Consider the following 27,616-nt stretch of genomic DNA (forward strand, 5'->3'; position numbering starts at 1 on the left):
ACAATAACTTACATCTTTTCAGCAGGCACTGTTTGAAAAGGAAAATGAATTTCCTTAAGGAGATTTACATGTGACTTTTTTTTAATACAGCTATATTAAACAGCCTTTGTAAAGTTACACTGGCAAGCAGGTATAAATTTAGAAACTCTGATGTATGCTTTCAGAAACAAAAGGGTTGGGTTTTTATTTTCTTAAGTGTTCTCCTGTGCATTAAGAATGATGATTTAGTATTCTCTTGAGAAGACAGGGTGAAGGTGATGCTTGTTGAAAAGCAGAAACCCTAAGGAAATTAACAGGAATACTACAGCAACTCTTAGAAACCTCCAGGCAATCTTTCATGTTTCTGATCCAGGCTAATAATGATACCATGCTACCGTAGGGCCCATCATCTTCACATAGGTGAACAGTTATTGTCTCACAGAAGAAAAGCTGTGGCCTTGCAGAAATTTGCTATCTCTGATTTAATTTCAATAATGTTGCATTTAAAAAATATTTCCCGTTTTGATAAAGCCGCCCTGCAGCAAAAGGCAGTATTCCTGGTGGGAAGGGTGCGCAGGGGACTCGGGGTGGGCTTTTGGTGGTTTTGCTCATTATGGTACCCATCTTTAGGAGAGGAATTATTTTGGGAAACGAGAAAATTAGATGGATCCTGATAGGAGAGGAAAAATACTTGACATATGTGTTGGACAAGCAGAGCTACCAACTTGCTGAGCTAACAGCTGCTACCTGTTAACTTCACAGGGGGGAGGGAAAAACACCCCAGGTGCCTGTTTAAGTTGCGTATAAGCTGTTTGACAGCAGGGAGAAAATAACTTGACCCCAGTCCTAGGACTGTGGCAATTACACTGTTCTAAACCAAGACATTTTGGGAACACAGATCACCCCTCGGATAGCTTTGGCTGTTAATTGCTGCAGTATTTCTAGCATGTAACCTCACTCCAAGTAATTTTTTAGTGACACTCCTGGGTCTGCCTGCCTGTTTCCGGACAAAAGCTTCAAAAATGGGCCAGTACTGAATTAGCACCATCAGATCTCAGCAATTAAACTCCAGCATTATCACCGTGTCTAGACACTGGGCACTCTAAGGGCATCTCAGTGCAAGGAGCTGCTTCATCCTCACCCCAGGGAACACATTTTTACCTATTAAGCAGTCCTAAGATTTTGCTCTCGTTTCTTTTGGGATCTGCATCAGAAATCTGTTCGGTTACCTTGTCCAGGAAGGTAACCAGGTTTTGGTTATTTGCCAGCTCGGAGGGTTTTTTTGCAAGCATTGGATTAAAACTCTTCCCCTCTCCTTTATCAGAAATAGTGGGCAGGATTAGGAAATTCTCCTCAGATTCCTTGAGCTTTCCTTTGTACATGAGGTTGCTTAGGAGTTCATTACAAAACTAATGATCAAGATGTAAGCTGTCTTTATTTGGTGGTTCCTGGATATAGGAAATATAAGGTGGCAAATGTAGCAGGGGAGGGGAAATCACACCGATTTAGCTGCTGTCTTTAATGAATGAAACTTGATTGTTTCATTTGAAACTTGATTCATTTCAACACTTGCTCAGTGTTGAAAAATTTGATGAGAGCAATTTATGTAAAAGACAGATGAGAGAAATCTCAAACTACAAAATGCTTTTGTCAAAAAGATGGAGATGACAGGGCTCACTTCTCTGGTGGCTGCTGAAGGTGACAGGAAAGTATTGAGCTGTGTCCTGGAAGGAGCAGCGGACACCCTTTACTCCACCTGCAGTTATCCTTGCGCACCTGACTTTGTGTTAGATGGAGAGATGCAGTTCTCTGAAGTGTGAACATAAAACTGTTCTAACTGTATACAGTTACATGGAGGCGTTTTTAAAGCTCCTTTGCACTATCCATAAGGTTCAGAGAAAACTTCAGCTATAGGATAACCACGTAGCCTTGCTCCACAGGATAGCAGAATGCAAGTCATTTTCAGGGATGTGTCGATACTCTGGTGATGGCTCCCACACCCAGATTATCTTTAATTTGAGAAGTCCTGGCCAACTATGTAGGTCACTCCAGCACATTAGCATGTTAGGGCAAGCTTCTGGGTTGTTCATTATCCACAGGAGGAAGGAAGAAGGTACCGGTGATGGCATCTATTTTTGTTTACCAAATCTTGAGACTGTAATGGCCTGAGAATAGGTATTTTTACATCTACAACCATATCTAGTAAAGATGGCCTTTTAACTATCCTTTTCTCTTTCACATCAAACTCTTCCCCCCTGCAAAAGCTATCTGCCTTGTAGTTATCAACCCATGATTAAACTCAAGTGCAGTTTTACTTGAAAATGTGTAATAGTAGTAAATCTTCAGCCCATCAGAGATAAAGATTAAGCTGTGGTCTGATCTGGTTAAGTGTTCATTGTCAACAGAACTGGCAAGCTCATGTGTTGCAGCTCCTGTGAGAGCCTGCAGAAGCTGCATCTCCAGCACCTTCAGAGATGCGCTGTGCATCTCATCGTAAACTGGCTCATCAGAGTGAGTTAACCTAAGTTTAAGTATCTTGCTCAGCAGTTTTGGATGTTAGCAGGGATCCCTCCTCCCCTAGAAGGAAACCTGGCCTTGCTACAGGTTTCCATTTCACCAGCTGCATCCAATAGAAACATCACCAGCTAACAGATGAAATTCAGTCTCTGCATACCGCACCTTTCTGCTGCTCAGGTTTGGACTCTTGTCTGATAGAGAACTCCCCACTCATTTGCAGTTTAAAGGGAAATAGCTGCAAGCAATCCAGGAAGCTGCTCTATAGCTTGGTGATGTAGGAGGCCGTTGGGGACTGTAGCAGGGCATCTGACATCGCGTTAATTTGTGCCTGAGCAGCAATTAGAAAAAAGGGTGCAGGAGGAACATTCGATGTTGAGGGAAACAGAATAATCATAGTCAGCAAATACAACTTCAAGTGGATGAAGTGAAAATGCCAGGTCTGTACTATATGAAATATAAGTCATTGCATCATGAAGTACATAGTGATTCTATGCTGCAGGCCCTTTAGGCTTCGCAAGTGGGCTGAAGTCGTCCTCATGTAAGTGAAAACTGAAATTTATGCTTGTTTTTTCTTTTGTACAAATATTTTTGTCTTCTACTCTTTACTCATTTTATGAAAGACATGTTCTCTGCAACATTCCCTAGACACTTAAATATTGATCTATTTATGTTATTTTAACCTTTAGTATTCCCTTTCATTCATGCAAGTTTTACTATTGGATTTGAGGCTTTTCAATAATGTCCCCGTGGAAGAGGTGTATGAAAATTCTATTTTCACCAGTTAAGTGTCAAGTGCAAAATTTTCAAGAATCTTCATCTAACAGAAACCAAGTATTTCCCCTCGATTTTATCTCACTTTTCCATTTCAAGTCCTATTCAAGTCCACCTATTTCACTACAGCGCTCAAAGAATGTAAGATTTTTAAGCAGGATCATACTGAGTAAATGCTGACTGAGAGAAGATGCTGTGTTTAACTAAGCGCTTAATTTGTATACTCAGATTGTACATTTTGGGATTTAATTTTGGTTAATTTTCAAACACTTCCATCCCTATTGCAGACTGCTGCAGTGATTAAAGGTTGCTTTTTTTTTTTTTTTTTTTTTTTAAACTAAAGGCACATCAGACACATACTCAACTGGCTGTGAAGGGTGCTTTGAGACAGTCAGCCAGCCCCATCTCTGCACCGACCTCCCAGCTGCTGTCTTTCGCCCGTACAGTCCACTCAACTCAGGATGGTCTATGAGACCTTGGTGAGCTACACCCGCAGTCAGCAGAGAAACCGGGTCGGCAGCACCAGTTCTGCAAGAAGTGGCCAGGTTAGCACACCATCAGGCATACAGCTGCTTTCCTCACCTCTGCACCGCAGGCTGCAGCTACTGCCATTTTCTGCCCACTTGTATGGAGGTGAGTTTTGGTGGGCTGGCATTACAGCAACAAGAGTTTGTCATACTCACGATTTTGCTAACCTAACAGTTTTCAAAACTCAACTCTCCCACATAAATTTTCGCAGAATCACAGAATGGCAGGAGTTGGAAGGGACCTCCGGAGATCATCCAGTCTAAAAATATCTGGGTTTGGGGCTACAAACTACGTATGAAGGAACCCCAGTGATTATGTTGCTGCTTAGTTGTGTAACACACAAATTCAGCTCGGAGAGTTGAGCACTTCTCTTAGCACATGCCCTTCCACTTACTGTCCGCAATCCAGTTTTCAGTCAACCAGTCGCTAAATCAAGAAACACATCTGGAATGGAATAGGATCAAGCCACCAGTTTTGACTTCTAGGACCAAAATGTATTTTTTTGTTACCAAGAGGACCCATTCCCCCCCCCCCCCAACATACATACAGGTTTTTTTTTTTTCCCCAATTACAAAGCAGTGACTTATCCCAGAAGCTCAAGTATCTTGTCAAATAGCTTGAAGTGTAAATATGTTACATTATTTATTTAGACATTTGGTCTTTTTTTCTTTCGTAATACCTATAAATTCCTTGTTCTGCGTGCCTATCCATACAGTAGCTGTAAGGTTGGTTGCAAGCTGAAAGCTACCTGTCTCAAAGCTAGTAAAATAGAATACCAATCAAAACTGAGTCATACGGTTGTCAAAATGTCGCTTTAACAATTCTTAAATGGCAACTACTCACAAGAAGCAAAAATAGCACCCAAATCCTAACAACACTGTCCTACTGGAGGGGTTTGTGCAGTGTATCCAAGATTAGTTCAGACCATGAACCTGATTAGTAGAGAGTGCAGTAAACCTGGCAAGCAATAATTAAGCATACCTGAATTAGTGCTCACATGATAAACTGTTAAACAAATATTTGAGTACTGAGAATGTTAGACCTGTACCTGTACTCAAACAGGTAGACTTCATGGTAAAATACCCAACTGTGACAAGTCTGAATAAGGTACCTGAGCAGCCAAGTATATACAACCCAATCCCATTTGTTGCTTAAAAGTTTTGAGTTGCAGTTAATCAGTACTGGATCACACAGAACCATTTTTTGCTGTTTAATACACGTGGTTTTAGCAAAATGGGTCTCAGTTACTGGCAATAGGTAAAGCCCCAAGCATTACTCTGCAACTGCAACCTCAAATTTGTCACAGCAGCAGGATGACACAAAATACGATCCTGTTTACACTGAGGCATTGACAATTTAAGTATAGAAAACTACACTCATAATTAACAAGTAATCTATTCTATAATATTTCACTTTACATAAACTATTTCGACCTTGACTCTAATTCTTGTAATTATATTGCAATTTAATTTAAGAGTTTAATTACAGCTTTTATTTTTCAAGATTTACATTACTGCAAAAGACTGCACGTTTTGGCTATTTCTACTGCAGGAATTTACATGCTTTATAAAACTGATAACCTTATTAATATAGGCCTTCTACTGAAACCTGCTTTTTTTAAAAAAACCCAAAACCAAACCACAGATGCTGTATAGTACTGGAGATTACTCTGCAAATGGTCACATACAGGTGAGTAGTAGTGAACTTGCAACTCAAAGCACTCTCTCAAGAGTCAGCCTGAGCAGTGACACTGAACCTGAAGACCCTGAATTTTGCACACCGATCATGCTCTTAAATTACCGCATGGCCACCTATCAAAACACCTGCACGATTATTCTTCCACACTATTACAACTGAATGAGTTTTCACAGATACGTACTGACAACCGTTGCAAATTAGCACCTATTGTCTGTGAACGTTCATAACCTTCTCACTTACAAATGATTAAAACAAATTAAAAAACCCCATCCCGGTCAGAGTATTACCCATAAAACTAAAACTGCGCAAGTGCATTAGAATGAGCCATGGCCATATGAAAAATATAACTAACTTACACAGCTAGTACCAGACAAAGGTTATGGAGTAAACAAGTTGCTTGTCTACTAAGAATATCTGTAAAATGTAGCTTCTTAGTTTCAAACAAATTCTAGGTCTTATGCATTTAAGGGCGCTATCTGCATTGTCTATTTCAGGCACCAAATATTTCCTTTAGTAACTGAAACATTTTCAGATACTGATGTAAAATCAAGATGACATTCAGTGCAAAAATCTTTAAAAAACCCAACAAATAAGTGCAACATTGGGCTGCTGGGGAAAATACTGTTTATTATACATTTAAATACAAATTTGAAATGTGTTGTGGACACATCTGCAGGGTTACAGGTAAAAAATAAAACTTTGTACAAAGTTATGTTCTGCATCTCTCAAGATTGACGCTTCAGAAACAATTTCAGAAAATACCGAAAGTTCATCTTTGTAAGAACATCAAAGATAATAATGCATACAATCTTTTGCTTGGCAGATTACCTTTGTTCCCTCCCTGCTTAAAGTACCTAGACTTGTAAACAGTCTTTGGAAGTGTTAACAGCTGTAAGGAATGTGTAATCACAGTTTGTATGGAATCGTCCAGCAGTGAATTAGAACGCTACACAGTAGTTTCATGTTTCCACAACCCAGTTCTAATATTACCAGTACTGTCTGCAGTGAGCAAGGGTCCATCCTGTCCACTGCTTTTAAGGGGTCCGTTCTGAATGGCTAAATTTAAGCCGTAAGATTTTTGTTGGTTTTCAAGTTCAACCGCTATTGGTTTCCTTAGAATATCTTTTTTGTTGTTGGTAGCTATTGTTTTTTCAGTATTTCTGCTACTTTTCGGAAGCGTACTGCAAGCATCGCTACTGTCCTGTTGGGACTGGTTATACTGACGTTCTCTGTAGGCCAGATAGGCTCTTCGGCTCCTTGAATGCCCTTCGCTGTTGCTTTGTCGACTTTTAGGTAAGCCATTTTGCACACTTCCTTCCACACTTGTGGGAACGTCGTATGCATACTCCCTCAGTACTGCAAGCCTGCTAGCCCGATGTCCCTTGCTTCTGTTCTTATGATGCCGACTGGGGTGTCCATTTGTCCGAAACTGTACCTCTAAGGGAGCTACATGCATTTTGATATCATTATCCACTGAATGTTCAGTGAGACTGTTATCAAGTTGAGGACCTGTGTTCAATGGCAGGGAAGTAGGGTGGCACTGAGCCGCTGCAGCTTGCAAGTTAGTTAGTTTACAACCTTGAGAAGAATTTTTTAGGCTCGATGCACTTTTATTTGTGCACGAAGATTCTGCACTACTGTTGGTGCACTTGGGGGCCTCTCCATTGGTTCCACTGGAACTGGAGGGCTGCACGTTTACTTGCACTGAATACGTGCTCCTTCCAGGGCAGCAAGTCATTATCCAAGCATGCCTGACATCCTCCCTGTTAACGCAATGGTGCACCATAAGAAAGGCACTGAGGCTTAAACATGTTGCCCCAAAAAAACAGCTGAAGATCAGGTCCATGGGATAATACAGGGAAACTGACAGAGCGCCGAAGATCCAGAGAGCAACATACAAAAGCAAAGTAAGGCCCACTCCCAGCAGCTGTGCTTGAAAACTGTGCTCGTTCTCCAAAGCAGATGTAGAAACCAGTGACACTGACAATGAATCTTGATGAGCCAGTTCCCCGTGTTCGTTGGTGGCCAGACGCTGCTGTTCCTCAACAGATTCCTTAAGTTCGTATTTACGTTCAGGGTGACGTTTTAGTTGTATGAATATGCTGAGAAAATACATGCAGTTTATGAAAATTATAAAGCTAGCTGGTCCATAAAATGCTCCTAAGCTAGGTTCCCAAGTCATCCAGCAACTGGAAAAGAAACAAACCAAAGAATCAAAATTAACGTCTTCTCACATGTCACTTACGCTTTATCAGTTCATACTGGCACTTCGAAATTATCTTGGCTGCGTTACATTTTCTGGAAGAATCAGAACCAATTGCAATGAGTACTTAGAAAAGCAAACCCATGAAATCTTATCTCTCAGTTACGTGGTACTTACTAAGGAGCATTAGGTCTGCTGCCATAATTTCGGATGTTTGCTGCTGCTGTTATTCCACACACTATGATTGGGATCCCTCCACCAATAAGGTAGAACCTAAAAAGTAAAGCCAGTATATCAGTGGCAATGGATTTTATTCAGTCATCATGAAGAAAAGGAGAGCTTTCCAGGATTCTGGAAATATGCAAGTTCTTTAAGAAAATAATTAGAGTGAATCAGGCTTGGGCTTCAGCAATATATTTTTTTCTAACTTTTCCTCACTACAATTTTTTTCCTCCTGCTGTAAACCACCTCTCTCACAGCTGCTCACCTCCCTCGAAGGCACTGAACGAAGGTATACACAGTTAGAAGGAAGAAGCAAAAGCTGGCAGTGAAAAGTTGTAAACTGCTGGAAGAGAATACGGAAACTTCAAAGGAAAATACTAAGTCGTATGTCTCTTGTTCCAGAGATGAACTTGCCTAATATTACGGACCCTATGTTCAGAAGATCAGCCATAAGAACTCTTGCTGATTAGGTTTTTTTTTGTGTGGAGGGGTTTGAGGAGTGGTGTTGGTGTTGTTTTTGTATTTAATTTTAATGGACTCTGTATAATCTCATAGAATAATACCTCCTGCTTCACTGTGGTAGCATTAATAAAAACTGTCTGCCTTCACAAGGATGAGGGCATACCTTGTTGGGAGTATCCAACTTTTCATTCCAGATTTTGTGAATTCACATTGAATTCGTTAGTGGCAGATCAATAATTACTGGCAATCGTTCAAGTTAATGGCACTCTGTCCTGCATCCTATGTTAATCCAGTCCAAATTCAGATCAGAACATGCAGTGGGAACTACTGCTGTGACATACGGATGAGTAGTTTGTTTTGTCAACAAGAGACAACTGTTCCAATGGTCCTGGACCTCTCCCCATTGCTGTTCAGATAATTCACCAGAAGTCTCACTTGAGACACAAAAAAACAGTCTAAAATAAATTAAGTCTTTCTTGGAAGTCTAGGTACACTAAATATATTACTTAGTTGCTGAATCCTACAAAGATAAAATTCTGTCATTGGTTTATTCCGTATCTTGATGCAGTAATCAGGAGCTGGCCAGAAGAAACAGATCTTCGTGAGATTTTATTCTACTTAATCTTTCACGACAAATCACTAAATCACAGCCTCAAAGACGCACCGGTACTCACACATGAACAGCTTGGGGAAGCTGGTTCTGCACAAGGCAAATTGTTATTGGTGTGAGAGTGAAGCAGTATGGACTGTTTGTAGCCATAGCTCAGTTTGCTGTATTGAAGGAACATGTTTATAACCAGCCTTGAACCATGCCAGGATAGTAAGTATCAAAACTGAAAGGAAAAAGGGGGGGAAAAAAAAAACCAAACCAAAACCACCAAACCACTTGTGTGTTGCTGCATCTAAGTCTTCAGCAATTCCTATTTACAAACCAAGATTATCATGCAGCAAGGAGCTGTACAAATGGAATAGTGACTAGAAAACTTATACAAAGCATGCTACAGGAGATGCAGTAATATTAAGATTTTGAGGCAGAATGCTAAAATTTTTCCTTAAGTTAGTTCAAAAAAGAGAAAAACAAATCTAATAACATGGGTACAAAAGAGATGTTATGATGGTAACAGAAAAAAAAAAAACCATAAATAGTGAAATGCTGTGTTTCAAAGTAGAACAATCACCAGGATTTGTATTATAGTAATAGAAGTATTTGTATTTATTTAAAATTACAAAATACAAACATTTGTATTTTTGTTTTACTTCATGCTTTGCATGAAGTATCCCATTATTAAGATATTCAGTGAGGTCCTATGTAATGTAGTTCTTTTAGTTACAAAATTTGAAACTATTTCCTTTTGTCTCAGTTGAGAATCTACTGAAGCAAACACCGTTTCTGCACGCCAAACTCCGTTTCCTTCTTGTGATTGGCAGCTGAGGACCTCAGTTATTTTTACACCCTCTTGCCTGGCACAGCAATGCAATATACTTGGCATGAAGTTTTTCACAGTTAAGAAATTGCAACCAGCGCCAAGTGTTGCTCTGTCTCCTCAACCTGGCTACTGTGAGCCACAGCAAATCTCTTCCCTACTGTCTATAGTGGCTTTCTGCAGAACACCGGATCCATTTCAAAGTCTTTTTCCACCTTGTTCATGACCTGTGACAAAGTCCCATTAACACTGAATGAATATCACCACCACCACCAAAACTGCACGTAAGGCAATGAATTTCCCCAAATAAAGAATAAATATTATCTGTGCTAGAGGGGAAGGAAGCTTAACCGGTATGAAGTCCACCCTCAGAAAATACCTACAGGAACTAAAGGTCAGTGTAAATGTCATGTCTACCTATCATCTGCAAGGTGGACTTCTTTAAATCCAAAGAACACAAAGCCAAATGATTTACATATGGCAAATACAGAGAAAAATGTGTACCTACATACATTTATCAGTGTTTTTTTCTCTGTTCCAAAAGACCCTTTGTAATTCTGAAAAGGCATACGGAGGAGAAATATAAATAGCATGGAGGCAAACAGAGAATAGGTTTTTTGTCTCTAAATTCAAGAAACAGGGGGCCTGATAACAGTAGACAACTGGTTCCAAACTAGCAAGAAACTTGCACAAAACTGTTTGCCCCGTGCCACTATGGGTAGTTTTGTTTTAAACATAAGTTTAAAAGACAACTGAATGGAAAAAGAAAAATCCTTCTACGGCTGTTCCATCCAAAACCATCACACATTATCTGACTGAGAAAATCCCTGATCTGCAAGACGCTGGACATGGAGAAAACCTGAAAGACATAAAGCACGTTTGCTCTGTTCTGATACTTGTCTCCAGTTACTGCCGTTGTTACAGATGAGGCATCCAGATCCAAAATGGTATGGACGTGTTTATGTCTGTGCAGAGCTGAGCCTGTGAGGATGGCAATTTTACTGTAACATTTTCCAAAGCAAGAACTCCATGACAGATAAGGGATAGGGAGAAAAACAAACAGTCACAACAGATGTTAAAAAGGCTACTCAGTACCCTGCTGGAAGGCACACAGCTGGTGATGGGTACGATATCCTACAGTGGATACAACAGATTTACTTTTCCTTATAAGAAAAATAACAGAAGTTAAGGAAAGCAATGCCAGCACTTAAGTGGTATAAATATTAACCTTCTAACTTAGCAATTCAATATTTCTATATGCTTGTATATAGCACTGCAAGTTTTAGTTGATGGTAGTCAGAAAAGCGTTTCTGATTTTCTGCAGTCTCTTTACTTTAAAACCAAGCTTTCTAAATATTTGCCTATAACTAATCAAAGTTAATCAACTTCTGCCACCTCGTGGAGAATTTCAGCTTAGCAGTTTTTAATTAATATCCAGAGGCTCAGTAAGCTGTATGAACAAAGTATGTTAAAGTTTTCTATTAAAAGTATTTCACATAGGGTGAATTTCACAGATAATTAGTTTGTCCCATTTCAGTGATTTCAGAAATAAAAATTCTAAGAGGAATGCTTCACAAAAAACCACTCTTCATTTGATAATGACTAATACCCATTTTTCAAACTATTTGTAAGCAATCTTTGGAAAACACATTGAACTTTATTTACTTAAATTGCAGTGTTTGCTAATTGTGTGGTAACAGTTCTCCACATTCTTTCTTCTACAATAATTTAATGGGAAGTGCTGCTATCTAAAGTCCTAATCAAAGCCACAGTGGTGATGCTGAAACACTATCAACTTCTTAATTTACAAATCAGGAACACAGCATTGCAACAGTAAAATGCCAAGACCAATTGTCCTTCACCTCATCCTCCTTAACATAATGCTGAGGAACAGAAAAATCTGGAAGGGACTTTACGGACCTGGAAAGAAAACCTTCTATAAAAGGCACTTACAAAAAATAAGTAGTAACCCGTTCCATTTTCTGGTCAGAATATGAGCATAGCGACTTGGGAAATAATGAGTTGCAAACACAAGCAACAAGCTCACCTCAGCATCGGTCTGGGCGGAGGAGGTGGCTCATCAGGATCTTGACATCTTTTTGCTTTTTTGGTTACTTGTTTGTAAATATTACGAGATGTCACTCCCAGCCACAGTACTGTTGCAAGAGTGGAATAGTGGAGAATTATCCCAACCTTAAAAAAATAAAAATAAAAATGAAGCCCAAACCACTTCCTTTTCACCAAGTTAAAGAAATCAATCATTTACCATGCAACTTGTATAAAAAGCCTGAATTTGCAAAAGCTCAGTTCAAGAGAAGAAAAAAACACCTTTTTTCACTATGACTGTTGTAATACCAAGTCACTGTGGTTTTCAAAAAATTAAAGTATGGCATGCAAACCCATCTTCGTAGCACTTGAGTCTGGAAAGGCTACATAGCTGCAGTTGCCTCTAGTGGAAGGAAAACTTAGTAACACGGGAAGAACTTTGCTGGGCAACATTTTTCATATTACATATCAAACCTACACTTTAGGAAACTCTGTTCTTTTATGAAACACTTCCAAGTGTCTTGTGTTACAGATATTGTTCAAATTGAAATAAATAAGGGAATGATGTGGTAACTACGGGGCAGGCAGCAAAATGTAGAGAGCTAACAAACTCACCAGCAACTTCAGAAAAATCAATGAAAAAAAGAAAGTATCATACTTGAAATATTTAAGCAGCCCAAACATTAATGCAAAGTCATCCTCACAGACTGACTGGGCACTACTATGAAGAAAATGGTTGTCTGCCAGATCCTTTTGCTTCTGCAGCATTTTATAAACTGAACGTTGTTTTCTTAAAAGAAGTTCCAGGAATTCCCAAGTCCCTGGATTTTTGTCAAGGAAAGGCACAGTGTGGTTGTCCTGTATTTCCTTAGTTATAAGCCAACACTGAGATGAAGTTAACTGCAGGAAGTAGGTTTCATATATCCCTTAAATGACAGCACACATGCATGGAAGAGGTGACACTTCAGTTTCTGTTAAGATGACCAGTGGTAGGTTTTCTTCAAGTTTCAACCACAACTCTTAAACAACCCATTCATATCACAGAATTTCTCTTGGAGAATTTCTGTCTCCAAGAAGGCAAGAAAAAAGATTACGGTTTGTCAAATTATCTCCTCATCTCCATACATATATATATATATATATATATGCATGTGTGCACACACATATATGCATGCACACAGACAGCATTCTCTTGATATTTGTAGGAGAAAGAGCGGGGATGTATTTGAACTGTCAACCTAATAACTACTGTAAATTCAAACAAAAAGCATTACAGAACATTATGGTGATGGATTAGAAACTTCTATGGATCACTGGATGGAAAAAAGAAAACATTAACAAAATTTCACTGATATAATTCCAAAGCAGCAACCGTTATTATACTGAAACACTGCAACTGAATGGCCAAATCTTAGAAGAACAAATCATTATAAAAGAGGAGTCTCAATAAAGCTAGTGATGTTTGTTTAGAGAAAGCACAGGTCTCTGACTTGAAACATTTCTCTCTCCCTCCCTCTAGGTTATACTGAACAAATGGAAATAAATATTTTAACACCTGTGGAAATCAGTTTTCACATGGTCTGTAAAAGCCACATACAGGCCTATGAAACAATTTCATCATAAATAAGTCTCAAAAATAAAAATAAAGAGTAAGACTTATTTTTTTGTGATGGCAGTTTGGGCAAAAAAAATTTCTGTTGCACTTCTGAAATACTTTTCCAGTTTTCAAGTAACAAACCAGTTTTATCTTCATGGCTAGATGAAAATACAACAGAAATCTTTAAGGTACCAAAAAAAAAAGATTTTTTTGGTCTATATTTCACATTCTGAGGAAAACACGTGTATTGCACTACTTTTCTGTAGGAGGCGAGGGGGGCATGTACATGTATAAGAGTATGAAACTGGTAGCTAATTTTTTCCAGTGTTTGCATGTTTACTTACTGCTTGGCAAAAAAAAGCATTCCTGGTCTGAGTTATGCCTCCAATAAACATCACACATGTCAGGAAAATATGAAAGCTCAGGTTAACTAGCATATGCCAGCTTTTTACACTGATCCTGATCACACTGTTAAAAGAAAGAAATTAGACAACATAAAACACAGCTGCATTATTGTCTTTCAGAACTAGCAAGATACGCTTGTGATAAATAAGATATAATTAGTTAATGATTGACTACCACATAGTTTGTAATCAAATATAATCTGGTCTTCACAAGAAATTAAAACACCCTCCTATTAACTAACTTTATACAACTATTTGGGGCCTGATTCAAAAATATTAGGCTTCAAGCTTCCGTATCAACAGAAATCTAAAAGGCTGAACAGTTTTGTTAAATTCTACCATCATTCTGGAGTGGTCTCTTCTTTCATTAAGAAGCAAAAGTGAAGAATTAAAGATATACATGGTTATGAGAGCTAAATGGTCATACTCAAGAACAGGTGACATAGCTACTTGCTTAACTGTTAGTTTGCATCAACAGATTTTATGGGAAAAAAAACAAATGGAGATTACTATATCGTGTTCAAAAAGAAAAAGCAGTCCTAAACACTATGCAACTCATTTTTTTAGTCTAGTAATTTTGATTCATACCTGTGATGGTATATGTAACTGACTATGATCATCAATAGGCACATTAGCAAAACCATGGCAGTAGCATAAATTACTGGATGCAAAAGATCAGCCGGCTGTGTATATAATTCAGCTCCTGTCAAGTCCTAACAATAAAAACAAAATTTAACATTAGTCCACCTTATCTCTTCATTCTGGGGGGCAGGGGAAATGGCAGAGGAAACCAACCCCCCCAATTATTTATTTGATGTTCCTGGCTTGATTCCACCATTTCCTGCTAGTCTGGCTGACCTTTATAAAGGCAGTCTCACATCTCACAGCACACTTAAAACTTCATATATGCTTGAATATACAGAGAAGTTAGCAGCTTATAGACACCATTTTCTTCTTAGAATATTTTTATGCGTAGCATGTAGAACTGTGTGTTTCAGTTATGATTATCATCTTCTGCAACAACCCAAAGAACATTACAGAAAGTGCCCTCAGCAAGTTTGCAGATTATGCTACAGACTGGGGAGACTGATTAATAGATGGGAAGATATTCAGAGGGATGTTGGTGAGCCAGAGAAATGGGCTGACAAAACATCATGAAATGCAGCAAAGGAAAATGTGAAAATATCTGCATCTGGGATGGAATAACCCCATGCATGCAGCAATACAGGCTGGGCACTGGACTGAAGAGAAAGCAACTAAAAAGCAACTTGAGGGTACTGGTAGACAAAAGTTGGCCACAAGTCAGCAGTGTAGCCTGCAGCCCAAGGCCACACTTTGCTGCACTAGCAAAACCACAGCAAGTGGGTGAATCAATTAATCCCTTCTGTGAGACCACCTCTGCAGAGTTGTCTTCACTCTGAGGCTCCCCACTACAAAAAAGGCACCGACATACTGGAGGGAGCAAGTCTAACAGATCACTGGGATGACCAGCAGGCTGAAGCACACAATGTCTGAGGCTGAAAAAGCTGGGTTTAAAAAGAAAAGGAAGATGGGAGAAATCTCATTATTATATGGAACATGCTAGTGGGATGGTATAGAGAAGAGTGAGTCAAACTCTTCCTGGAGATGAACCATGAAATGATGAGAGGCAATGGGCATTATCAGCAACATGGAAAATTCTGATTAGATACAGGAAAAGAATCCTGATGAAAGTGGTCACATACTGCCCAGAGAGACTTTGTCATCTCTGTCCTTGGAGATACTCAAAGCTTGAATGAATATGACCTGGAGCAATATCATCTGACTTTGAAGCTGATCAAACTTCAAGCAGGTAATTGGACCAAATGACACCCAGATGTTCCTACCAGACTGCTATTCTATGATCACTGCTTGACTGGAAAAGATAGTTGATAACTCAAATAGAATTCAACAGCTCTTTAGCGTCGTTCCAGTTTTCTGAACCTACCCATCAAAATATTACTCAAGGAGTAGGCATGAAATGGAACCTTGAACTGTTAAAGCATGGCAGTATTTCAAACATCATCTGAGGAGTGACATTTTCATTTGATAACAAGAATAGCAAGAAGAAATAATTGTTTGGATGCAGTTATGATTTACATTTCCATAATGGTAATGAACACTGGAAAAAAAAAAAACCCTTCAATCGCTTCCAGCACTAAATAAAACAAATTTACTTAACTAAGATTAGTGGAAAAAAATATATTAAAAAGAATTTTTCAGAACAGAAAAGATACAGAAAGTTCTCTCACATATAATTCTGAGTGAAAGTCACTCATAAGCCTCTAGAGTTGGCAAAGTTCAAAAGTAGGCTGGGGGAAAGGAGAACAAGTTCGGCATTCACAAGGAACAGTAGAACATTAGAAGGAACTTTCAGTTTGTTTTGAGAAAAATCAGTGATATACAATCTGTTTTTAAGGTTAAGATGGGTAATCAGATTTCATGGACAGGAGAAGAATTCTTGAATTGAAGGTTACAATTAAATTAGAGTCAGCAGCCTCTTCAACACTCCTTCAATTGTTCTTTCATCAGAACATAAATTTGTTATTCCTAACTAACTCACCAACCTCATTTCAAACTAATTTAATCAGATTGTCAGTTTGATTTTTATGTATTTGGTTTTCTTTGGCACCTGGAAAAAAACACTTTGAGGAGGATCCTAAGATATTATGCCTCCGGCAGCCAGCGTCATCTGATTTCAACACTACCCATGGCCTGGTTGATATCCAGCTGAAGATCCCTAGGAACTCACTGCCGCTACAAGCACGAGCGAATGTTTTGTCACACATAGCCGGTGAGTATCGGAGAACAGAAACTGCAGGAGAATTCTTGTTGCTGCTTCCAGATTGGTGACAGGTAACAAGATGCCACGCATGTATTGGTGTGAACTTAAGAGAACCAGAACTACAAAATCACAAGATTTACAATAATCTTTTAAGACATCTGAGAAAACTCAGTATGCCTAGCCTAGCTGGCAAAGGCCTTGACCCAATACCCACTAAGTCCATGGAATTCTTACCGATTGCACTGACATTTTTCATCAGACCTACTAAAAGGAATGAAGGGAGCTAATAATGTTATTTCTCAGCTAAACTAATCCTAAATAATAATTTAATAAAAAATGACAGGAAAATAACAGTAGAGAGATGATCTTAAGAACAACACTGGGGCATTTATAGCCAACTAGCAGAACTCCATTCCTTCTCAACTAGCATTGCTGGTTTTTTTTCTCTGCTATAGGCCTATAATAATGAGATTTCAGCTGAGCCTCCTGGTTATCTCTTCTCCTATTAAACAGTTGTTAAAATGATTTCCAAATAAATACAAAATTTTGTAACTGTATCTTCCTAAATCACTACATTAGAAAGCTAGGCACTCAGTTAAGGGTTTTCTTATCAGAGAGGACTTTACATTATGTTCTGAAGCATATAAAGATGGGTCAGTACATTTCAACCTGCTTTCTTCTACACACGTATGTACTAGAAGTAGACAAAAAAAAGGTGAAATAACTGGTTAAGCCATTCGCCATCCAGCCAGGATGATGGAACACTGTGTTCAGGTCCCTCCTGCCCCTACTGTTCATGTATTTGATGTTAATGTCAATTGCTGAATTAAAAGCCAAACGTTTAAAACTGAACCCAGAACTATGAGCCTGGGACCAGAACCCAGACTTCCACAACACTATGAGAGTCAACTAATGAAATAGGCTGTTATGGCTTTTTTAGTTAATATATGGAAAGGCACTATGAAAATCTTTTTCAGCAGCTACTTAGACATCCAGAGCTTTTGTAGTATATTAACTGTGTGCAAAGGAACATCTAACAGTCGAGTGTCCTCCTCCACCTGCCCCCTCCTCCCCAGTCCCTACAGCCTAACATTTTGGGAAGTAGCTAAATATTTAGGGAATACCAGTTCTGAGCAAGCACAGAATGGGAGCCACTGTCAGAAAAGGAAGAAAGCTGCCCCTTCCTCTAACTTTGATTTCGGATTGTCAACAGTTATCTATATAACTCAAAATAAGATATTGATATAATCTTACCATGTATTATTTTAGAAATAGTAATTTACAGCAGGAGATTGAATATGCTCTTCATTTTTCTTCCTCCAGATGGCAGAAATGGGACCAATTTAAAGCATAATCTCTCTTTACATGCATACTACACATACAAACAAAGTTTAATTCCATTTTAAAGAATGCTGTTATGTTTTAGGAAAGGATTATATATTTAAAAATATCAAAGGTGGCAACTATAGGATTATAACAGTTTGAAGTAATTCAAAACGGTACTTTCAGAGGTAATGTGAAAAGTTGCTCTCTTTGAGCTCCTTTAAAAAGCTTGGCATGTAAATCTTCATTTTATTTATGTATAGCTTTCTGGTATTCTACTATTTAATTCTCTTAAGAGGATGATTTTTGAAAATTTTAGTTGTAAAACAAAACCAGCAACTTCTCATGCACTGATTATCATAAAGGAATCCTCTTTCTTCCACGTATGATCACACAAAAATATATGTTTAATTCCACACAGAACACATCAACTACAACACCACCAATGCCACATTTACACTTAAGTTACCAGTATTTCCTAAACCTCTTACTATTTCACTCCACTTGCTCCTAGCCTACCATTTTATCATTTAGCATCTGTGGCAATGACTGATAAGCAGGGTAGCAGTCACCATCTCTAAAAACAGAAGCTTCCCAGGCCAAATTCTGAAACAAAGAGCTCTGTGAACAGACAAAAGAAGAAATCCTACTTCATAACCTAAGAGCACTAAAACAAGGTGTCACGCTCCCTTCTTCAACTATCACTGTATTTTAGAACTGGTTAACCATTTTATTGACAGCAATATGCTAAAACTAGAGTTCAGGTACTATTTTTTAAGCAATATTTCAAAAATATTTTGGATAGCAACTAAGGGTTTTGACTTTTTTTTTTTTCCTTTTTCAATCAATGTCTTCTGGTAAGAGACCTATATACTAGTGAATGAATAGCTCATTTGCAGTGAAATAGCTACCTCTGATTATGGATCACAGCAAAAAAGAAAAAAACTGGGGAAATGATCCTGTCAACAGACAAAGCTAACAAATTTAATCTAACACAGAGAAGATAAGTTTTTTCAACTGTTACCTTTCTTTATTTTAAACTGTCTTTATTAGACTAAAATTCATTAAAGCCCAATTGATTAAGTAAGCTCATTAAAATGGCTTCCTATAACATAGTACTTTTAATATGAAAATTCTTTTGTGTCTAGTATATTCAGCAATTAATCCCACTTTGACAGATTTCCACTTAAACCTCATCTTACATCAACATTTGTATCAACACAAGCAAAAACTGAACATTTATTTCTCATGCCTAGTTTTATGTGAAATAGAATGTGGGAACGCTCATTTTCTTTAATGCAGGAAAAAAACCCCCACAGAATTGCATTTTGAATATTTTTAAATTCCAGAAAGAGACATGTAATTCTAAGTGTCATACCATTAAAACTGCATAGTTGCTGAGGGAGTAGCACTGAATGGTAGTAATATTTTCATCAGACAGAAGAATGCGACAACCATCAGATTTCCATCCCCCTTGTCCATTCAGTAGATCAAAGTCCCACTGAGCTGCAACAGCATCTGCTCCATGCGCAATGCGCCGCAGTGTCACATTTATAGGAACGTGGTGACTGGCTAGGTTTAAACCATCTGTTACAAAAGAAACGTTGAGAAATTTATGTGCAAATACATGTAACACATTAGATGCTAAAACCCTTTTGTTAGATATACACGGCAAAACAAAGGTGTCAAAAGTGTTTCTTATTTTTAAGGATCATAAAAAAAAAAAAAACAAAACCACAAACCTATCTTGGTAAGAATAACTGGTGTTACAACTGTACGACGTTTCCCATCATCAGCCAGATTTGTTGAATTTCCTGTTGCTGGAAAAAGCTTTCCATTCCGAAATGCAATAAGCTGAAGCTTGTAGGCAGATTCATCTGCTGGTCTGATTTCTCTTTTTTGCTTTTGGGTGAAAAGGGAAGCTGGCAACTGGATAGAAGCCTCTACAATTGTGTTCTAGAAATAAACAGATTTTTAAAGTTTTAAAGAGAGAATTAAATTCTTTACAGACACTAAATTAGCAATTCCTCCAACTAAACAGTGTCAGAGATGAATGCGTTTAACAGACTGTATTGTGACAAACCTATTTGACAGTGTTTCCAAGTAGTCCATGATAAAATAGTTGAATCAGGTTATTAAAGTCTTAACACTTTTTTATAAAGAAAAAAAATAAATTTAAAGATTCTGTAGTTACCTTACTTGTTATAGAGAGTAAAGTTGAAGCTGATAACAGTAAAGTATTGTAAGAGTTTTCCAGATTAGACTATTGGCAACTAGAAGCAGCAACCAAGACAAGCAGACAAAGAGAAATACTGTAATTGCACATTAGTGCCATTCAAAACAAAACACTGTATACAAACAGGTTGTGATAACTTGTCTATAAATTACAGGGAAGCATGCATGTAATTTCATAGAATTACATAAATATAATTTCAAATATACACCTTGCAGTGATGTTCAAGCGCATTAAATGATAAAAGCAAACTTGTATGTTGGGGAACGTAACTGAAAAAATACTTTTACAGAATATGAGGAAGTATTTCCATTCTACACATACACGTGTAATAAAAACCTTTCAGGTCCATTTTCTACTTCATCCTTAATTACAGTATCAGTCTGAGCAGAATATTTCAGATATTTAAGGAGACTGGTAATATTTGCATTAATATGTAAAGAAGCTGAAAATACAGCAAAATAAAGCCAAATATTATTATGAACTAGGGAGCATTTCAATTTCCATACTTATGAAAAGGTCTGAAAGCATCTTTCAACTTAAGATGTTTTCATAAAGAAAACCACACCTACTCATTAAAAACTGCATCCATTAAAAAAAATTTCTATAAACAAACTATTATCCTTTGTCACTTTAATTATCTCTTGTCACAGTCATTCTGGATTATGTAAAAATGCTACTTTAACATTAGAAATTAATAATATAAGCTTGCTTTCCAAATGATTCAATATTTAAGATATTACGAAGTCAGTAGGGAAACAATGAGTATCCGACCTTTAAAGCCAGACTTGACAGAGTATTTGAAACGTTGCACTTAAAGCTTAATTGTTTATCTAGATTTCCATCTGGATCTCTTCTCCCATAATCACTGAGTCCTGTACGGTCTGATGTAGCCACTTTCTGAAATACGGTGCATGTCATCCCGGTGAAACCAGCAGCCTTTATTACATAAGCCTCAAGAGCAATATTTGGAGAATACTGTGACGACAAAAAAAATCAAACATTAAATAATTTTACACACCACAGGAAGAATAATGAATAATCTTAAGGTGAATCTCTGCCATAATAGAAAAAGCACCCAGAAAACTGTTTCTGTTTTTCTGGCAGGGATAAATCTGTTCAGAGCATTCCTCTTCTCCCTACAGAAACAGTAGGCATTTCAGATAATGCCAACATTTATTAAGAAAAATAAAAAGCCATCGAAACTCAAGGGCCAGCAAAATGTCTTCTAAATAAATAAACGTATACTTACAGTAGAATAAACTTGAGCTCCATTTGCAAGCCGATACATAGCAATTTTCTGTAGACACTGTACAATTCTAGTGCAAGCCTTGGCTTCTCTTTGTGCCATCCACAGAACACGTTCATCAGCTAACATAATGTTACTTGCTATGTCCACCATCACATCACCAAGCTAACAGGGAAGAGAAATAAGAATATTTTATATATTTGAAAGCATTCATCAAGTAGGATCATTACCAGACAATACAAATTGACTTGTCAGCACAGAAAACAAAAGGAAATAGGTTGTTCCTATTTCAATCACCACTTGTCAAGTTGAGATACTGAAATTCTTTGACATTTACCTCCATCCAACAAAAATGTTATGCCAACGCAATTTGTCTGTTTACATTACACACAGAAAACAAAACCATGAAAAATACAGATATTTCATTAAAAGCAAAGAGTGTAATACTCCACATTCTACTGTACTAATTATTTAAAGGGACTATTTATAATCAGCTTTAAAACTAAATAAAAATAAACTATAAATCAACAGTAATACAGTTTGCAGTATGGGGAAAGATAATGAGAAAAGAGCAATACAGGCAAAAATTAGCATACATCTCTTCTGCTTCACTTCTTTTCGCTTTGTCTGCCTTTTCTTTGATTCCTGCCTTGCCTTCAATTTTGCATGAGCTGTTTTAGGTTGCAGGATATACATGAGAGACAGCAAATACCCACAGGTACCAGAGATGCTTTCAAACCACCAATTACATTGTTGTAACTTTATGCTCACACCCTGTCTTCTGTATGATGGACAAATACAAACTATAAAGGGAATTCATTTATTTTGTCCACAACTACCAAAATTAGTAAGCACCTACACTGACACCATTGACCTACACTGGATTTTCACAACATTTAAGAAACAGTGACAAATATTGTACTAAAAGTGAAGGTACATGTGTTTTCTAGTTGAATTGACTGAAATGCAATTCACAGTGCCTAAATTTAGGCACTGGAATTTTCTGCATAGAGACGGGGTGGAGTAGGAAAAACATCTCCTTTACCATCGAGGCTTCCCAATTTCTTTTCAGAATATTAGTAATAAGGAGAGAACACTATAGTTTTTTCTTTTTTTTTTTTTTTTTTTTTTTTTGTAAATCTCTACAAATAAAGGCAAGAACAGGAATTTAAAAATATTTACTGTTTTAAGAACTGTCCCTTTTAGGGACAGAAGCTACAATCAGTAAACACTCTCACAGCTAAGACAGAGCCTCAAGCAGCATTTGCAGGCTGTAGCCTTTTCATTAAATTCAAGAACAAATCAAAGTTACAATAATTGAAGATGCTTATTATGAGTTATTACTGTTTGAAAACTGGTAACATGTTTTACACACCAACAAATGGTGGGTTTACAATAAATTATCAGTATTAAGATCTTGAAGTCACAGGACTCAAGTTGTTTCATACTTCAAAAAAAATTACACATTATTCTCTTCCGTTCTAATCAAGGTACATACAAGTTTTCCCAACTGCATTCTAACTTGAGACAATCTGTTAAGAACTTTCTGAACATTTGTCTTGTTTCTTCTTCTGACACGAAAAAGCTATTAAATTAAGCTTTTTATAATTTACAGTATTTATCTTTCAGAATAGCCACTGTAAAAAAAGTAAAGAACTGACAATACGATGTGTAAGTGAATACAATGTCAACACAGTTTGTAGAGTAATACCCTAATAAGAAATAACTAATCCTTATTAATAGCTACAAAAATTATTTAATAAAATTACACTCATATTCCTTGAATATATCAGCAAATCAAAGGCTGACTTCAAATCAAACCAATTAAGGTAAAAAATACATAACCTAAGACCAAAACTTCCTATGAGTTTAACCTAGATATTTTCATATCGGCTACTACCTTCAAACATGGCAAAGTAAAGCCAGATTGTGTCATTCTACAAACAATAAATCACAGCTGAGAAAAGAATATCCTTATAACGTTAACAAATCATGCAGCAAACTAAAACATGTTTCTGTTTTCAACTGGATACAAACCCAGCCATTTAATGAACCGCTTGTATAATTCCAAAATACACACACACAAAAAAATCCAAGCTATGATTGTAAAAAGGAGGTTTAGCCTGAAAATTCTCCAAGGAGTTCTGCAAAGAATTTACAACCGGCATTTATGGGTTTTGCTGAGGGTGGATGGGGAAATTTGGCTTTTTTTTGCGCAAGTTTAAAATTGAGGCATTGTGGTCTCCAACTTCCCAACATGCACTGTACAGTGAGATCAATATAACCTCTGTTCAGCAGTGAAACAGAGAGTTCCTACCCACTGGTGGGACTATTCAACCACTCTCATTTTTCTCCCCAAAAAAGAGCGTTCTCTAAGATTTTATTTTAATGTCTTGTCTTATATCCTGCAAGATATAGGAATAGTGAAAACCTTAGAGATACAGCTCAATACTGAATAAAGACAGCCTACCATCGTGGGAGGGGAGAAGATAAGTCTTGTTTTATTCATTATTGAGAGGATCTCTGAGGCTTTCATTATCTGTATTTTTAGATAACAACATACCAATGAAAACCTGTGTGACCCACTCCATATTAAATAAAAACAGACTTACTGTACCTATCTCCCTGCTCCAGTGCTGACCAGAGGTGTTACTCACATTACAGGTCCAGTGAATGCTGGATCATCTCAGCGCGAATGCAAAGTCTGTGACCATGGGTCAGCAACTTCAGGGACCTACTAAACAAACAAAAACAGGGAATAGAATCTGATAATCCACTAACTCAGTACCTGCATGTAACGTTGAGAAGGTTTCACCGCTCAGAATACTTAAGGACAAACACTCTGAGTATCTTTAAAATGATGGCAAATTATCCAGTTACCTCTTTATATTTTTCAGCAAATCTTCCAAATTTCTCTATCATTTCAGCCACAAAAATGACATCCATCTTATCAGAAAAATTTGCTGCTTCAACAGTGTAAGCCAAGAGCTGTCTTGCTGTTGCCACGGCATTAGTAAGGTTGAGTGGCATCTACAAAGAGAACAAATATAAGCATTTTGAAGAAGTGAAAATTAACTACAAGATAGAGGCAACACTTCAGCAATTAATAAATAAGCATTTTCCCAAAAAGGACAGGAATTCCCACAGGGACCACAGTGTTTTAAGCAGCCAGGGACTACCACCTTATCCGTTAACAAAAACATATCCTACAAGCCAGACAACCAGCATTTATACCTGCAGCCAGAAACTGGATTTTGTCCTGTTGTCCTAGAAAGGACAAAGGTGTTGCACCAAGAAGCAAAAAAGACAGTACTGCCAAAATGCTTATTTTTTTTTTTTTCACTAGAGCCTAGGCACGACAACACAAAGCTCCTAAAATATGGCATTTTGCAGCAAGAGAAGCCAAAAGAAATTCAAACACACCACTGCTGTAACATTCACTCTTGATTCTGTAATTACAGAAAGCATTTGGAATTGAGCACACACAAAAAAAACAACCCCAAACACCCAGGATAGATCCTCTCTATGACAAAGCTCATGATTTCATTCCTGAAACAAGCACCATGCTGGGAAATTCTTCACTCAATAGTATGCAACATCAACATGTCTGAGTTAGCAGGCACCAAAAATGGGAGATTTCACGTAGCACAGTGGAAAGCTGTGCAAATGTTATCAGCTCATGTTCAGATGCTGTTTATCCAAGATAATCCAAACCAGAGATGTCCCACCTCTTTGTTTTTTGGTGTACTGATATCTAGTTTCCCCTACTGAATTTGCAATGCGCCAAATAAGCGCAACTATATAATTGTCCCTGTTGGTCTTAGCATTTGTACATAGAACTGAATGCAAATAATGGAAGATTATGTTTTTCAAAAACACTAAGAGTCATGCAATTAAAGTGTAAAGTTCAAAGTCGTAACACCCACCGAACGGAGTCAACTTTGAAATTCAGATATTCTGTATAATTTCTTTGAACTTTTTCTTTAAACATTAATTTGTTTTCACCTAAAACTATACCTATATGATACACAAACAAGAACAGCGAAATATAAATATTCTTGTACAAACGTTGCAAAGGTTTCCCTCCATTTTAAACTTAGACCTCTACTTGAGTTAAATTGCTTGGCAAAGTTCTAATGTTCAAAACAGTTCAACTACCTTTGTGTTCACAAGCTCTAACGACACCTACAATATTATTAAATTTAATATTAGCCTCAAAGAGACAAATTTCTGTGCAGAATAATGGCAAAACTTCCAGACCTACTACACATAAAAAGGCGGTAGTTCTAATGAGTAAAAACAACTCCTAAACCCAAAACATGCCACTTCTCTTTACCAAAAAGAAATTGGTTTCATTTGCATCACTTGTCTTTCTTGGGTTTTATTTCTTTCTCTTTATTATTTCCCTTTTCATTGCAATTTATAATTATTATTATTATTTTTTCAATTTTATTTCAATTATTAAACTGCCTTTACCTCAACCCATGAGTTTTCTCACTTTTACCCTTCCAATTCTCTTCCCCCCATCCTGCTGGGGGGGCGGGGGTTGCGGGGAGAAAGCGAACAAGTGCATGGTGTTTAGTTGCTGGCTGGGGTTAAACCACAACAGTCCTTTTTGGCACATAACATAGGGCTCAAAGGGTTTGAGATAATAACAGACTGACCAGAGCATATGAGAAGAGATTTATATCTGTTAACAGTTGTGGGTCACAATATTGATCCATCTGTTCTCGATATTAGTTTATCTGATCTGCACCATGCTCTTTATTTTGCTGTACATGTTAAAGATTGGTGTTGGCTTTTGCAGTTTGCTGTGTTCTGTAGTGATTAGTGATGGTGTGCCTGGGAGATTTGTTGTTGAAACACTGACCTTGAGCGTAATGATGTTTTCTCCCTCGTTACCATAACTTCCCAGTACCTTGAGCAACCTTGGGTAGTTAAAATACTTCTGTTGTTTTTTCTTGGGAATATTGCTTTGGTTTTGTGCAAGGTTAACAGCTTAAGAGTATGACCCAGGCTCTGCAAGAGTATTACCATGGGTGGCATGGCATGTGGGAGAACATGGGCAGGTATCTAGAGAACTTCTCACCCGTGATGGTCTGGAACTTCACTCCTGAACAACTGCAGGATCCTGATGAAGTGACAGAATGTTTGGGGGTGGGCGCGGAGGGGAAAGCCACGGCTACTCCAAAGAGGCACAACTTACCACACTGTGCAGGGCCCTGGATAGCATCTACCAAACACCGCTCAATATTATGCAGCACCCTCAGGGGGAGGAAAAGGAAAACATACCAATAGACACTATGGCTAAACCAGACACTGTATCAGTCACCCCTATAACTAAAAAAGAAACAATGGAAGTGGAAGTCACCTTGTTTAGTAAGGGATAAAGAAGCTTCTCGTAAGAGGCAGCAGGAGAAAGAATCAGAAGAGGCAGCCGGTTGGGCAGCAGAGCAGTCACAAGAACAGGAGGAGGAAGAGACTGAAATCACAAATGATACCTATCCCTAAATGAACTGCAAGATACGCAAAAAGACTTTAGCTGTCAGCCAGGTGAGCTGTCTCAGCTGGGTACTCCAGTGCTGGGATATTTGGGCCAGTAGTCAGGAATCAGAGAGTAAGGAAGCCTGGCAGCTAGGATCCCTTGCAAAGCATAAAGCCATTGACAAAGCAATTGGAAGAAAGGCGGGAGTACCCAGTCTTTGGCAGCAATTCCTGGCAAGTGTGAAGGACAGATATCCCCTTCAATGAAGAACTTGCAAATTCCCAAAGCAAATGGACCACCATTGAGGGAGGTATCCAGTATCTGAGGGAATTAACCATTTTGGAGGTGATCTATGACAATCTGGATGACAACCAGGCATCCAAAGACCCAGATGAAATCCAGTGCATGTGGTCCATGTGGTGAAAGTTTGTATGAAATGCACCGACATCATACACCCACACACTGGAGATAATGAGCTGGAGAGACAGGGAGGCACCGAGTGTAAATGGACTGGCCAGACAACTCCAAGAATATAAAGATAATCTCGCTTCTTCCATGTGGGCCTGTGTCCCAGCTATAGACAAGACTGACCCAAAAAACATCTGAGCAAGCCGAGAAGAGGTGGTCTTCCTCACACACTCCAACCAAGGCCTCCGCTATTAAGAGTCAGCC

At 38.0% G+C, this 27,616-nt stretch overlaps 1 protein-coding gene across 1 annotated transcript in view; it reads right to left on the reverse strand.

Moving 5' to 3' along the window:
• Window positions 1–6,380: 6,380 nt before the first annotated feature.
• The window catches only part of ADGRA3 (adhesion G protein-coupled receptor A3), a 45,617-nt gene continuing 24,381 nt past the window's right edge, over window positions 6,381–27,616 (reverse strand). The window contains exons 9-18 of the mRNA XM_035903481.1: window positions 24,340–24,489; window positions 21,463–21,624; window positions 20,985–21,188; window positions 19,720–19,933; window positions 19,356–19,564; window positions 14,440–14,564; window positions 13,792–13,915; window positions 11,852–11,997; window positions 7,874–7,969; window positions 6,381–7,682 (exon numbers count right to left, since the gene is read on the reverse strand). Of these exons, the coding sequence (XP_035759374.1) occupies window positions 6,440–7,682; window positions 7,874–7,969; window positions 11,852–11,997; window positions 13,792–13,915; window positions 14,440–14,564; window positions 19,356–19,564; window positions 19,720–19,933; window positions 20,985–21,188; window positions 21,463–21,624; window positions 24,340–24,489 (2,673 nt within the window). The 3' untranslated portion in view covers window positions 6,381–6,439. The remainder of the gene's footprint in view (window positions 7,683–7,873; window positions 7,970–11,851; window positions 11,998–13,791; window positions 13,916–14,439; window positions 14,565–19,355; window positions 19,565–19,719; window positions 19,934–20,984; window positions 21,189–21,462; window positions 21,625–24,339; window positions 24,490–27,616) is intronic.

Source organism: Egretta garzetta, unplaced genomic scaffold (genome assembly GCF_000687185.1).
Source record: "Egretta garzetta isolate BGI_Z169 unplaced genomic scaffold, ASM68718v1 scaffold151, whole genome shotgun sequence".
NCBI lineage: Eukaryota > Metazoa > Chordata > Aves > Pelecaniformes > Ardeidae > Egretta > Egretta garzetta.